The sequence below is a fragment of the Apium graveolens genome, chromosome 2, assembly GCF_009905375.1.
Source record: "Apium graveolens cultivar Ventura chromosome 2, ASM990537v1, whole genome shotgun sequence".
Classification (NCBI taxonomy): Eukaryota; Viridiplantae; Streptophyta; class Magnoliopsida; order Apiales; family Apiaceae; genus Apium; species Apium graveolens.
Window position 1 is genome coordinate 2,993,996 of NC_133648.1, and position 16,008 is coordinate 3,010,003.

General features: G+C 35.6%; 1 protein-coding gene across 1 annotated transcript; it reads left to right on the plus strand.

The window, feature by feature from the left end:
- Positions 1-1,329: 1,329 nt before the first annotated feature.
- Positions 1,330-6,453, plus strand: LOC141684147 (uncharacterized). The gene is made up of 2 exons (XM_074488987.1): positions 1,330-1,606; positions 4,040-6,453. The coding sequence occupies exons 1-2, from the start codon at positions 1,330-1,332 to the stop codon at positions 6,451-6,453; spliced, it is 2,691 nt and encodes an 896-aa protein (XP_074345088.1).
- Positions 6,454-16,008: the final 9,555 nt, after the last annotated feature.

A 16,008-nucleotide genomic window follows, 5' to 3' on the forward strand; every position in this document is an offset into this window, starting at 1 on the left:
TCACACTCATATACACACACAGCCACCTTGCATTCCTTTCTATCTTCATCTTCCCCAAAAGCGAGTTCTTACTTTCACACCGGAGGCGCCGCGGGACCCAAACCCCCCTACCGGTATTGTTTTGTAGTAGCCCCATGAAAGCTACACCTCCACAGCGGCCAAGGATCCAAGCACGGCGTCGAAGGAGCAGGACCTCCACCAGGTTATATCACCAACTGAACATTCATGGCTCTGACATAAGGAGAATTACCAAACTAGTATAAGGTGTAAGCTAGTATAACTAAACTAAAAAACCACAATAAGGTCTAATATTTAAGTTACTAGCATCAATTTTATAAAGTTACTAGCATCAATTGTATTAACAAAAACATTTATTAAGAGCAGCGAGACAATTTCGATGTTAAGTTGCAAAGAAGTTATGTGCAATCTTTGAAGTATTTGCATGATGAAGTCGAAGAGGAAAAAGTTTATTATGATGTTAAGTTAGCAGAGAAGTTATGTGCAATTTTTGAAGTATCTACATGAAGTCATGAGGGGAAGAAGTTACTGATCATGTCTTCGTTTCATTCTTTTATATAATTCATATTAAATTGTAATGTTCTTAGTTTTTAACATATTATTCTAATTATCGCAAAAAACACACTAACAAAGAGAAATAATTTTAATATAAATAAATTCTTAAAACAAATTTTAAGAAAATTAAAACATAAACATTGAAGATAACCCTGAAAACTTGAAAACACTACTTGACAGCTAACTGCACTTCTAGCTTATTCAAACGCCAGAGTAAATAATCATTGAAAAATAGGTGGAAATTGGGCAAAATCAAGATTATCGAGATCCACATTGTTTTCGTCACCAGGAGGAAACATATAATCTAATGGAAACAGGCCACCTTATCACCTTGCATGCTGTTTGTTTCCTACTGTGTCCTATTGTTTCTGTTACAGGACCACTAGAAATAAATAGTCGTTTGTACCCTGCTACTAGCTAGTCATGTATTAGTTGGTGTGAGGACTTGTTTGTCTTTTGGTCTGATAGTTTGTTATTTTTATTCCCTAGTTGTCTCTTCACACCTATATGTAAGGTGCATTGTGTACTGTCTCCTTTATGAATGAATATTTAACCTTTGACATCTCTAGCTTGCTCATCTTCCAAATCTGCATATTGCTCTAACAATCTTTATGGTATCAGAGCCTTTCTTACATGCTTTTTGGTGATTTTTCGAGCTAAAAGCTAGTGTTTTTCAGTCATCTGTCACTCATTCATCCTTTCTCTTGCTGTTTTTCTTTTCAGATCTGAGAAAGTGGGCACCTTTATTAGCTTATTATGGCGAATGGTGCTAGATTTACTCTTGCGGATATGCAAAATCCACTATTTATACACCCCTCTGATGGGCCTCTCTCTGTGAGTGTATCAAAACTTCAAGGTGCCTCAGACTATAGATCTTGGAAGCGCTCCTTTGAAATTCAACTCTCAGCAAAACGAAAGCTTGCTTTCTTGAATGGAACTGTAATCAGAGATCCAGCAGATGCAATACAGGCTGCTCAATGGGACACGTGTAATGACCTCGTGATCTCCTGGCTTCACAGCAATGTATCTGAAGGTATCAAACTGTAACAGCCCGCTCTTCCGGACCATTAACTCTAAATCAAAACTAAAACATAATATAATTTACTAATTCTAAATCTCTATTACAAAGGTGTCTACTACAAAAGCGCAGCTAAAAGCGGAAGTCCAAAAATTCAAACAACTCCAATTCTAAGTCCTCTAACTTCAATGCTATCCAACTCGAACTCTTAGGCGAAACCTGAAATTGTAAGAATGAGCTATACAGCCCAGCAAGAGACCAATCGATCCAACTAGTAGGCCAAGTAACATGAACACATATAACAAAATACGATAATCTATACGATACGATATACGAAACAAACACTTTTGATACACTTTCTTATTCTTATTCTTATTCGATACACACAATACACATAGCACATAGACAACAATAATTCTAAAATCAATAACTCATGCCAAGACCACTACAACCCGGTGATAACGGTCCTAAATTTTCTGAAAACTGTCACTACAATCCGGTGACTGCGGTCCTAAATTCTTATTCGATATTTTCACAAACCATGGCACAAATCAGAGATCTAAAATTATCGTCTACACACCACATATATACAACAATACGTATACTTGTAACACATAATACATTCAAAAATATCATCACTTAGCCCATATTTTGATAATCAAATATAAACGCATAACATACAATTTTGAAAACACTAGTAAGATCGATCGAAAACTTACCTAAAAACCTGACCAGATCTGAAACTACTCGATTTTGACCCTCTAAATGACAATTTCTTGGAAAACACGAAACATCAAAGTTGTAGAGAACGAAAAGACCTTTCCGAAAAGTCCAGAATCACTGAATTCTGACTTAAGATGAATTTTCTACGAATTTTACAAGACTGCTGAATTTTATGAATAAAGACCTACGAATTTTAATGATTAAAACGAGGAAGACGAATAGAATGTATTTATAACGATACAAAACCCTATTTCTTAACCTACAAGTTATCCATATTAGAATCTGATCCAAATTTTAGGCATGTTATTCTAATTCAATTTTAAATCCTAATCTTAATCAAATTTTAATACTTTTTTCTATTATTCTATTATTAATCGAATTCTAAAAAAATTACGGGATATTACATACTACCCTCCTTAAAAAGAATTTGGTCCCCAAATTCACAACAATCCTAAAGTTCGAGACACATCTACCCCCTGATCTACCAAAGGTCAAACTATGGTCCACAAGATCGAATCCTAGGGAATGTACTAGTCCCATACCTAATACACTCCGAAAGACAGCCTGCTCTGAATACCAACTGTAACGACCCGCACTTCCGGACCATTAACTCTAAATCAAAACTAAAACATAATATAATTTACTAATTCTAAATCTCTATTACAAAGGTGTCTACTACAAAAGCGCAGCTAAAAGCGGAAGTCCAAAAATTCAAACAACTCCAATTCTAAGTCCTCTAACTTCAATGCTATCCAACTCGAACTCTTAGGCGAAACCTGAAATTGTAAGAATGAGCTATACAGCCCAGCAAGAGACCAATCGATCCAACTAGTAGGCCAAGTAACATGAACACATATAACAAAATACGATAATCTATACGATACGATATACGAAACAAACACTTTTGATACACTTTCTTATTCTTATTCTTATTCGATACACACAATACACATAGCACATAGACAACAATAATTCTAAAATCAATAACTCATGCCAAGACCACTACAACCCGGTGATAACGGTCCTAAATTTTCTGAAAACTGTCACTACAATCCGGTGACTGCGGTCCTAAATTCTTATTCGATATTTTCACAAACCATGGCACAAATCAGAGATCTAAAATTATCGTCTACACACCACATATATACAACAATACGTATACTTGTAACACATAATACATTCAAAAATATCATCACTTAGCCCATATTTTGATAATCAAATATAAACGCATAACATACAATTTTGAAAACACTAGTAAGATCGATCGAAAACTTACCTAAAAACCTGACCAGATCTGAAACTACTCGATTTTGACCCTCTAAATGACAATTTCTTGGAAAACACGAAACATCAAAGTTGTAGAGAACGAAAAGACCTTTCCGAAAAGTCCAGAATCACTGAATTCTGACTTAAGATGAATTTTCTACGAATTTTACAAGACTGCTGAATTTTATGAATAAAGACCTACGAATTTTAATGATTAAAACGAGGAAGACGAATAGAATGTATTTATAACGATACAAAACCCTATTTCTTAACCTACAAGTTATCCATATTAGAATCTGATCCAAATTTTAGGCATGTTATTCTAATTCAATTTTAAATCCTAATCTTAATCAAATTTTAATACTTTTTTTCTATTATTCTATTATTAGTCGAATTCTAAAAAAATTACGGGATATTACATCAAACAATCTATCCTCTTTATAAATTCTGCATCTGAAGTCTGGTCACAGCTTGAAAAACGGTTTCTTTTAAGCAATGGTTCTAGGAAATATAAGCTTAATAAAGATCTATTTGCGTTGAAACAAAATAACATGAAACTGAATGACTATTTCACAACCTTAAGTAGCCTTTGGGAGGAGATTGAGTCTATGAATGCATTGCCTGTTGTCACTACTGTTGCCACAGATATAACTGCATTTATAGATGCTATAAATAAGCAAAAAGCTGAGGCTCGACTGTTTCAATTCTTAAATGGCCTAGATGATATGTATGTTGCTCTTAGATCACAGTTGTTAATGCAAAATCCTTTACCTACTGTTGAGATTGCCTTTTCTGCTCTACAACAAGAAGAATCCCAAAAGGATCTTTTCACTATGGCTTCACTAGATGCAACTGCTATGTATAGTAGGTCACAACCTGAATATAAAGGGCCACCTTGTCATGCTTGTGGTCAGAAAAATCACAGTGGAGATAGGTGCTGGACTGTCATAGGCTACCCTAGGTGGCATCGAAAATATAAACCTCAGATTTCAAGGACTCAGCATATAACTCATAGATTCAAAAAACAAGCTAATAATGCATCTCAAGTCAACTCTTCTACTAATGTGACCCTGACAACTCAACAACTACAACAACTTCTGCAAATGCTACCTCAAAATGCTGCTACAAACCCTGTGAACTCTTCCTTGACAGATGATGAAATCGAGCATTGCTTTTCTGGAATGGTCAGTTGTCACTTGTCAACAGTTGACAACAACACTTGGATTATTGATTCTGGAGCCAGTGATCACATGGCATCCAGTCTTGCTACTATGCACAATGTTCAGAAAGCTCCTCCAGAATTAATTATTAAATTGCCAACAGGGGCAAGCACTGTCATTTCTCATATTGGCAAAATTACCATGAAGAATGGTCTTGTATTGGAAAGAGTACTCTATGTGCCTCAATTCCAACACAATTTGTTGTCTATTCACAGGCTATCACAAGATAACAATTGTATTGTCAACTTTCATCCGATGGGTTGTGTTATTGCTGATGCGGTGACAAAGACAAAGAGAGCTGTTGGTGTCCTACAAAACGGCCTATATTATCTCAAAGATGAACCTATACCAGCTACTGTTCACTCTGCCACAAAACAATCGAAATCCGACTTTGCTCTTTGGCACACCAGGTTGGGACATGCACCTATAAGTAAGCTGAGGTACATTCCTTCTCTCAAAAATAAAACTCTGCCTATTGATAAAGTATGTGTCACGTGTCCTATGTCAAAGTTTGCAAAGCTCCCTTTTGAATTGAGTGATTCTCATGCCTCTGCAAAGTTTGAGTTAGTTCATGTGGATACATGGGGACCTTATAAAGTTGCCACTCGGGGGAAATACAAATATTTTTTGACACTTGTGGATGACTACTCACGAGTTACCTGGGTTTATCTCATTCAACAAAAATCCGACTATCTGGAAACCTTAAAGACATTCAACAATTATGTTGTCATGCACTTCAATACTACAATTCGCACTATAAGGTCTGACAACGCTGCTGAATTTAAAGATGCTTTGTGCACTCAATATTATGCAGAGAAAGGGATTCTGCACCAAAAATCGTGTGTACACCGTCCACAACAAAATGCACGTGTGGAACGACGTCACAGGTCTGTGTTAGAAATATCACGTTGTTTGCGTTTTCAAGCATTTCTTCCCTTGGAACACTGGGGTGAATGTGTCCTTACAGCTGTCTACTTGTTCAACAGATTGCCTACACCAGTGTTAGGTAATAAAACCCCTTATGAAGTTCTGTTCGAAAAACTACCAGAGTATGATCATATCAAGGCCTATGGTTGCTTAGCATTTGCTGCAAATCCATCTCAACATGGTGACAAGTTTGGGCCAAGGGGAGTACCATGTGTGTTTGTGGGCTACCCGTTTAATCAAAAAGGCTACAATTTATTAGATTTGACAACCAAAAGAACCTTTGTTTCTCGAGATGTGACATTTCACGAGTCAATATTCCCTCTGAATGGTGATAACACAGCTGCTTATATACAGCCCACACCCGTTGCTATGCCCCAACCTTCGGTATATCATCATGATGACCTGGTTATTGATGAAGTCCAAGATGAAAGTGAAACAGAAAATGATGGAAATAATGCAGAAGCACCACCTGAAATTCCTGTATCACGAAGGTCCGCACGAGTAGTAACCAAACCAACTTGGCTTGGTGACTATGTAAATAGTGCTCAGTCCTCTGCAAATATAGTTCGAGTGGTGAATCTCCCAATGACAACACAGTTTTTTTGCTTCTCTGCTAAGATGACTGCTAACATTGATCCTGTCAGCTTCAAACAAGCACTGCAACATGCTCATTGGGTAGAGGCCATGAACAAAGAACTGACCGCCTTGGAGAAAAATAATACATAGAATATAACAAAACTCCCACCAGGAAAGAAAGCCATTGGATGCAAATGGCTCTTCAAAACTAAGTATAATCCTGATGGAACGGTTGAAAGATACAAAGCAAGGCTCGTTGTGATGGGTTGTAAGCAAGTGTATGGCATCGATTATGCCGAAACCTTTGCCCCAGTAGCTAAGCTGACAACTGTTCGAACTCTTCTTCCTGTGGCAGCAATACAAGGATGGTTAGCTATACAGATGGATGTATCCAACGCATTTTTAAATGGTGAATTGCACGAGGAGATATACATGAAATTTCCACCAGGGTATGCAGGAATTGGTTCGCGAATTGCTAGTGTGACTGGCTCTGATGGTGGTGTGTCGTCTGAAGAATGGGTTTGCAAATTATTAAAGTCTCTATACGGGCTCAAACAAGCACCTAGGCTGTGGTTCAGCAAATTATCAGAGACACTTCTCATGATTGGATATGTGCAATCGAAAACCGATTATAGCCTGTTCACAAAAATATCAGGGGAACACATCATGTTGGTGCTAGTGTATGTGGACGATCTACTTATATCTGGAAGCTCAAGTGCCAGTATTGATCATCTCAAGGCTATGTTGGCGAAGCAATTTCATATGAAGGACCTTGGTCCTGTTACTTACTTCTTGGGACTGGAAGTAAGTCGAACATCTGCAGGTTTCTTCCTCTCACAGAAAAAATACACTGTTGACTTGCTACAGGAATTTGGCATGGAAAATGCATCTTCGCTGAAATTGCCAATAGACTCTCACCTGAAGTTGACACCGACTACTGGCTCTGCTCTGGCAGATCCTCATATTTATCAACGGCTGGTGGGAAAGCTTATATATTTGACCGTGACTCGACCAGACATTACATTGAGTCAGTTCATGCACCAACCCACAGATGCCCATCTCCAAGCAGCAAAGAAACTGCTCCGATATCTTGTTGGCAACCCCTCTCAAGGCATTCTCCTGGCCTCTGCTTCTAATTCTTGCATTCAGGCGTACTCGGACAGCGATTGGGCAAATTGTCCTGTGACACGACGATCAATATCTGGATTTTGTCTTCTTTTGGGTGATTCCCCTGTGAGTTGGCAAACAAAGAAACAACCTGTAGTTGCTAGATCCACCGCAGAGGCGGAATACAGATCCATGGCCTTGACAGCGTGTGAAATAACTTGGCTAACAGCCTTGCTAAAGGACATGGGCTTATCATCCTTGCCATCAGCTATGCTAAAGTGTGACAATCTTGCTGCTTTATCAATTGCTGCGAACCCCGTAATGCATGCTCGAACGAAGCACATCGAAGTGGACTGCCACTTCATTCGAGAAAAAATCAAATCTGGTGAAATTATGACATCTCATGTGCCATCTGGACTGCAGGTGGCTGACATATTGACAAAACCTCTCTCAGTTAAACAACATTACAGTCTTTTGGACAAGCTTAGAGCTCTCTCTGCACCTCCAGCTCAGCTTGAAGGGGAGTAATGGAAACAGGCCACCTTATCACCTTGCATGCTGTTTGTTTTCTACTGTGTCCTATTGTTTCTGTTACAGGACCACTAGAAATAAATAGTCGTTTGTACCCTGCTACTAGCTAGTCATGTATTAGTTGGTGTGAGGACTTGTTTGTCTTTTGGTCTGATAGTTTGTTATTTTGATTCCCTAGTTGTCTCTTCACACCTATATGTAAGGTGCATTGTGTACTGTCTCCTTTATGAATGAATGTTTAACCTTTGACATCTCTAGCTTGCTCATCTTCCAAATCTGCATATTGCTCTAACAATCTTTATAATCATTATTGTGTTGTTGAGGGTCGTTTCGCATAACATGGTGATGGATATGTTGGTGAATATGCTTGTGGTAATCATGGTCGGGTATTTCATATCCAACTTCTAGTTGATCACGAAGGAAATCTTGAGAAGGAACATTGTTGAAATTTAGAGTGTTGATATCTTCAAGTTGAACTAGATGCGTGTGAATGTGGTAATGTATAGGTTGGTATTGGTGCTCCTGAGCGGGGAGTCGATGCAACATGAAGCGGCCGTTAGCATGGTGGCCGTTAGTGTTGCCGTTTTCATGGACTTGTTCATGATGTTCTTCTACTTGTGCTGCTGCAGCCTGTTGTAATTCTTCATGATTATGAGTCCATTCAAACACAGGCTGGTTTGGAAGATTATAAGGTATGTTGAGTTGAAACTGATCAATGGTGTCATGCACTACCTGCAGTTGAAGGGGAAGATTATTCAGATGCTGGTTATTGTTGTTCAAGTAGTGGTTGTGGATGTGGTGGTGGCGGTAACGGTGCTTGTGTAGCTGTGGGAGCTGATCATTAGCGTACACCATCATGTTGTCCATCGTGTTGTTGATCTCAGTATTTAACCCTGTGTGTCTGTATATAATTGTAATTGAACTTTAGATGTTGTGGTATCTGTTTATGTGAATAAAAATCCTACATTGGAAATATTGCAGGAAGGTTGTTGTATTATTTGCTATATATGCAAAATATGTTAGGAATTAGAGGTTTGTTATCTATTATTCATATTCTAGCTTACCTGTTGATATTCATTTATATTTATTTAAATTTATTTTTTAAAAAAATTTAATAAATTTAAAATGTAGAAATATGAGTAAAAATAAGAGAAAAAAATATTTTCGTACATATTTACTATTTATTTTAGAGGCCTATATCAAAAATTCTCTTAATTGTTTCTCTTCATTTGATTTTTAATTCAAAATTAAGATTTCAAAATTTTATTTATACAATCATATAATAACTTTAGTATTATATAAACGAATAATAATTATAAAGTTATAATCTATACAATATATATATACTAAATTATAATAATCGGAATGTGATATGATTTGATTCAACGATCATCCCCTTATTTTAATTTTTTTCGGTTTTTTTAATATTATTTAATTTAGAAAATAAAAATAAATTCCAAATTACAGTTTTCTACATGAATTCAATCAACTAACCCAGTCCCAAATCAATTAGTTTACTCCCCTTAATTTCCTATTGAATTACTTTTCTTGATTAACCAAGTTGACTGGTTTTTTCTTGGGAATTTGTCAAAAATACCAATTTTTATATTTTTATTTGTAATTATACCAACTTACCAAACTTATTACAAATATACTTTATTTTACATTTTTATTTGCAAAATTACGTTCCTAACTTTCTTTCAACTAAAGGCACATTCTCTGCCCAATCCCCCACCCAACATTCCGGACTCTCTCCTTTCTTCTTCTCTTCCGACTTCCCTCTCTCGTGTCTCTCTTTCTCTATTTCAGTTTTATAATTGCTCTCTCTCTTCTCTATATGTTTTGATGCTTAGTGATGACATCAAAAATAGTACAAAAGTAAGACACCGACTCCAAACAATGTCAAGAAGTTCTCTGGAAAATATTGTCGGCCAGAGCTCCGTTGCCGGATGAAGACCAGCTTGATTAGTCCATGGTTGTCTAGCACGTGGGTCCTCTACCACCTATATTCCTACAATCGATCTATCACCGTTTTACTGTTTTCCAATACATTCTTACTACTATTTGTTGTTGTCTTTTATTGTTCAATTTTATTCTCTCTCTGATATTAGTCTTGAATACTCTATGGATCTGATCTAACTTGCTGTTTCAATCTCTTTCTGACTAAACTAGTTGAGTAAATATTAATGATTCCGGTGACGACGATTTTTGGTTGATTTCATGGTTGCTTTTGTGATATTAGTATTGGCCCGCAAAGGCACTCATTTTTCGCTATTTGCAACCACCTGGACAACTTATTTTGCAACTAAGTGTAATTTTCAACAGATTTTTTCAAATTTGCATTTGTTATTGCATACATGGTTACTAGCAGTTGCAGATATTGTTGCAAATGCAACCTCTGTATTTTTGCAAATATTTTTTGAAAGATAGTATTTTTACAATTTATTTTAAAAACTGATAGTATTTTTACAAAAAGTTTATAAAATTTAGGTATCTATGAGAAAAGCCCTTTTTTCTTCGACACCCCATATTCTCCGTAGATTTATCACCTACAATTCTTTCTTTGATTCCTTCCATTACGTAATTATCTCACATACTTCATTTTTTGTAATTCATAATTAACATATAAAAGTAAAGCGAGGAAGTACACAAAAGGTGTGGGATAGTTTCTTGTGAGGAAGACTGCATATATATTTAAAATATTATCTCGAATAAATTTGTATCTTTACAGAAATAATTTTTAAATAATATAAATGATTATTTTACCTTTTCACTCGATTGTCTTATTTCATATATACTATTATAGCGGTATTAAATAACTTAACTACTGAGAATTTATTTTTTATCATAGATTTCAATTTTAACTTACCCCAAGAATTTTGAAATTAGATTATAGTAAATTATATGATCCTAATTACTAAAAAAAATTAAAACTCTATCATTATAACAAAAACATTTGAATTTGTTTGTAGAATTATACATCGGGTCACTTCGGGAGAGGGGAGTACAATCTTCGATCCCCGAAAACACCTTAAATCCTAAATGGGGATTCTTTTCATTACCGATCCCCGCCGGAACAGGGATGCGTGGAATAATTAAAAATAATAGTTTTATATTTTTAGTATAAATTTTAAATAAAAACCCGTCTACTAATTCGTAATATGTAAAAATATTTATAATATCTCATATTTTAAATATTAAATCATATTAAAATTGATTTATAATGTAAATGAATGAAAATGAAAAATACATATTATATTGTAATATAAAAAAATTAATCAATAAAATTATAGATTATTTTAAAATTATTATAGGTTTTTATATACATTTTTTTTATAAAAGTTTATTTAATAAAAAATATATACCCCGTCCCGATACATACACACACACATATATATATAATATGGATTCACTAAGAGAATTTATAAATGTGAAATGTGTGAAACAAATTGGAAATAAATATGAGGTGAGTGAAACAAATATAAGGTGGTGGCATTTTTAAAATTTTATAATAAAATTACAAGAACTAAATAAAAAGGAGGCACGTAAATAATATAAATTAATATTTTATTTACTCAAAAATTAAAGTATAAAAAGGAATTTGATCAAAAGAGAGGATATGAGTTATCTAATAAGAATTTTGAAGTAAACTAAGAAGTTATGTAGCATAATCGTAGTGATAAGAAACGTTTGAGTAGGAGGTTTGGTGTTCGATTCTCTCCACATACAACAATATACCTATTTTTAACAAAAATTGTGTGAGGAATGGCATTTCTATATAAAAGGGAAAATTTATAATTTTATAAATGACTCAATTTGCCCCTAGTCATCTTTTAATATATAGAAGGAGATCAAAATTGAAATCTTAATAAAAATCTTTTGCGAGTTTAATCATACCGAGAATCATCTAATTATCAATAAACACATGATTGTACACATAACTCTATATTGTAGATAGTAGATGTACATAATGCTTAGTTATAGATTTCAGATTTGAAGTTTGTTATTTTTTGTTTGCTTTATTTGCTATATGCACATGACAAACTCTAAGAAAAATTGAATCTTTCTTAATTGAATCTTTAGTTACATATTCTCAAAGAAAAAAGATCAAATAATGACCTCCAGTTTTGTTTGTTGAATGGAACTACTAAAAAGAATAGTAATATGTTGTAATATTGCTTGGGCGAGAGTAGTACTATGATGGGTGACCCCCGGGATGTCCTCCTGTTGCACCCCTTTAAAATAAGGGATCAAACACATATATAGAACATATTTTCCCCGACGCCACAATTTCTCTTTCATAGGGTTTCAACCAATAAACACAGGTATATTAATCCGTTCAAAGCTTTTTGGGTTCAATGTATACTAATGATCAAGAAGTGCCTTCATTGGGAATTAGGGTTACGGTTCGAGGAGCACCGTCGTCGAGTTGGGGCAAGTAGGTGATGGATTGGGTTCGGTTTAAACGGGACGAGAGGTGGCGAAGGATCGGGATGTTAATTGACTAAGGGGTTTGGTGTTTGTTGAGCGGCGGAGATGGTGAACGATGGTGGCGATGGTGGTTGTTTGAGGTAGAGAAATAGAGAGGTTGAGCGAGAATGGGGTTGTGCGGAGGCTAAGAGTTTTGAGAGAAGAGATAGATCGAGGGCAGAGCTGGGAGTAGGGGAGAGAAAGAACGAGAGTTTGGTGGCAGTGGTACACCGTTTGCGCCGCCACGGTCATCGGCTGGTGAGATCAGTAGGTTGGTGATGATGTCGTGGATGATGCAATCAATTATTAATAATTGGAATTATTAGTAAACAAGAGTTTATTTTTATTTTAGGTCTTAACAGTTGGTATATTTGAGGAAGGATCAGTTTTAGATTTTTTGTTTTAAGAGGATTAGAACTATGGATTGTGCCGGACATGTATAAATATACTCTATCCTTTTCCTGAGGTTATTATTTTTTCATGGGTCGTAATAGAACTAGGGATAATGTATCGTTGGAAATTTGCGGCCTACGATTTGCTAGTTTGAATGTGGAAACATTGACCGGTAAATTTTTAAAATTAGTTGATTTATTACGCAAACAAAAAGTGCAAGTTGCGTGTATTCAAGAAGCAAAGTGGAATGGAGAACGGACAAAGAAGGCAAATGGTTTTAAATTGTGGTATTGAGGATTAGTTAATTATCACAATAGTATAGGTATCATATTGTCGATAAATCTAAAGGATAAAGTGGTGGAGGTCAAAAGATCTGGTGATAGAATTATGTACATTAAATTAGTTGTTGGGATGGCAGTGGGAACTGTTATATGTGTTTATTCCCCTCAAGTTGGACTGGGAGATGGAGAAGCAACAGTTTTTTGAGGTTGTTTGGATGATTTGATTAGAAATATTCAAGTGGATCAGTTCTTGTTTGTCGATGACGATTTTAATGGTCATATTAGTGAACAAGTAGATGGGTATCAAGGCATTCATGGTGGTTTTGGGTATGGTATAAGAAATGAGAGTGGATTAAAAATTTTAGGATTTGTGAGAGCTCATGCGTTAGTTCTTGTGAATTCTTACTTCCCAAAGCGTGAGAATAATCTCATTACTTTTAGGAGTGGAGGTCATTCCATGAAAATTGATTATCTTCTTCTTGGAAATAAGGATCTCAGATTATGTAAAGACTGTCAGGTTATTCCGGAAGAAGCTTGTACATCACAACATCATTTATTAATCATGGATTTATCTATCAGTAGTCAGTTGACAAAGGGGACAAGGGTTGATATACCAAAAATACTCTTGAAAAATTTGAAAAGATTGAAAGTTGAAGAGTTTAATACGAAGCTTCAAAGTTGTCTCATGCAAGAAGGAGATGGCGAGCAACTGGGGAATACCGTGGGTAACTCTATTCGAAACGTAGAAAAATGAAATTGGGGGTGACTTCAGACAAAAAAAATTCACACAAAGAGTCGTGGTGGTGGAATGAAGAAATACAAAAGAGAGTGCAGTTAAAGAGAGAATATTTTTTGGACTACATGTCATATTCAAACGGCGCAGACAGAGATAGAAAGAAAGAAATGTCCAAAGTAGCACAGAGATAAACTATAAAGGCAATTGTAGAAGCTAAAGTTAAGGCATATAAGGATTTGTATGGACGTCTCAACACCAAAGATGGAGTGAATGACATTTTTGAACTTGAGAAAATGCGGAATAGGCGGCGTAGAGATATTAGTTCGGTACGTTATATAAAAAATGAGGATGACCATGTTTTGTTGCAGGACAAGGAGATTAAAGCGAGGTGGAATAGATATTTTTATCACATATTTAACGCAGTCATAGAAAGAAGTTAGTTAAGATCAAAAATTCTTATAATTGCAGAGGTTGAAGCTAGTTTGGGGGAAAATATTAGTAGATATGAAGTGGGAGCAGCACTGCGCAGGATGGGAAAGGGAAAGGAAGTTGGTATGGATGAGATATTGATTGAAGTGTGGTATTATTTGGGAGAAGATTGTATAAGATGGTTGAAAATCTCTTTAATAAGATGCTTCGGATGGCCAAGATGCCAAGTGAGTGGAGTGGAGGTCAAGTGTTGTGATACCGCTATATTAAAAGAAAGAGCAAAATTGTAATAACTACCGTGGTATTAAGTTACTTAGTCATACCATAAAACTCTGGGAATGTGTTATTGAGTCCATGATACCTAGGGTTATCAATATCTCTGCAAATCAATTTAGTTTCATGTCTGGTCGATCAACAATTGAGTCTATACATATTATTCGATGGTCTTGTGGAAAAATACCGGGAACGTCGAAATGACCTTCATACGATGTTTATTGATCTTGAAAAAGCTTAAGATAGTATACCAAGAATGGTTATTTGGAGGTGTCTATAAATTAAAGGGGTTCCACCAATATATACACGTGAGATACAGATATATATTCAGAGGTAGGGACATGTGTTCGAATGCCAATAAGAGATACTAGTTTTTTCCCTGTTGAGGTCGGCCATCATCAAGGATTGGTGTTAAGTCCATTGCTTTCTATCGTTATTTTGGATGTGATCACCTGTGAAATCTAAACTAACGTGCCATGTTGAATGCTTTTTGCTGATGACATAGTGTTAATCGCAGAAACTAGGAGTGCAGTTAATGTCCATTTAGAGCAGTGGTGTGATGTATTGGCTGTGTTTGAGCCGTTCTAAGACGGAATACATGTGGGCAAATTTTAGTGGGGAAATTAATGAGTCGGAAGTTGAAGTTTCTATTGTTGAGTACCTAGGTTCGGTCATTAACAGTAGTAGAGATGTTACTCATCGTATGAAAGCCAGATGGCTTAAATGAAGGGTTGCCACATAGGTACTGTGTGATCAGAATTTACCTTTGAAGTTGAAGGGTAAATTATATAAAGTTATAGTTCGACCGGCACTATTATATGGTTCGGATTTTTGGTCATTGTGGAAAGTTCAAGAACATCGGTTATAGACGGCAGAAATGCGTATGTTAATATGGATGTGTGGGCGTAAAGTGGAAGATAATATTCCAAATGATACCTTTAGGCAAGTTTTAGGTATTGAGTCTACTTTCAAGAAGATGCGGGAGGGTAGGTTACGTTGGTATGGACATATTTATCATCTCATGAATAAGAATTATTGAAAATGATTGCTCTCATATATATAACTACCTTTTTCATCCATGTTAAACCTAAACATATTTGATTATCCAATATTATATAAAGAATCATATTAATATTTTCAGTCTTTAATAAAAATATCATAATATTGACATGGGAGGACATAGGAATTCAGATACGCAATGTGACTATAAACCTTAGCCAACTAAGAACGAGACATTTCTCACTTCATACTGACCTATGATGAGATTTTGAGAAAGTATAAAGCAGGGTGTAAATATTACAAGATTGACCTATTATAGGAACTCTGGAGGTCAATGAATTGTTACTTATTAATTATAGGTTAGTAACATAATACACCTCATAATTTCAAATTTCAAAGACCAATAACCGACTTTAAAAATGTTATTGAGCTAAAATCGCAAGTTCTAGTAACCAAATCGAAACTCCAATCAAGCCCTTACAGATT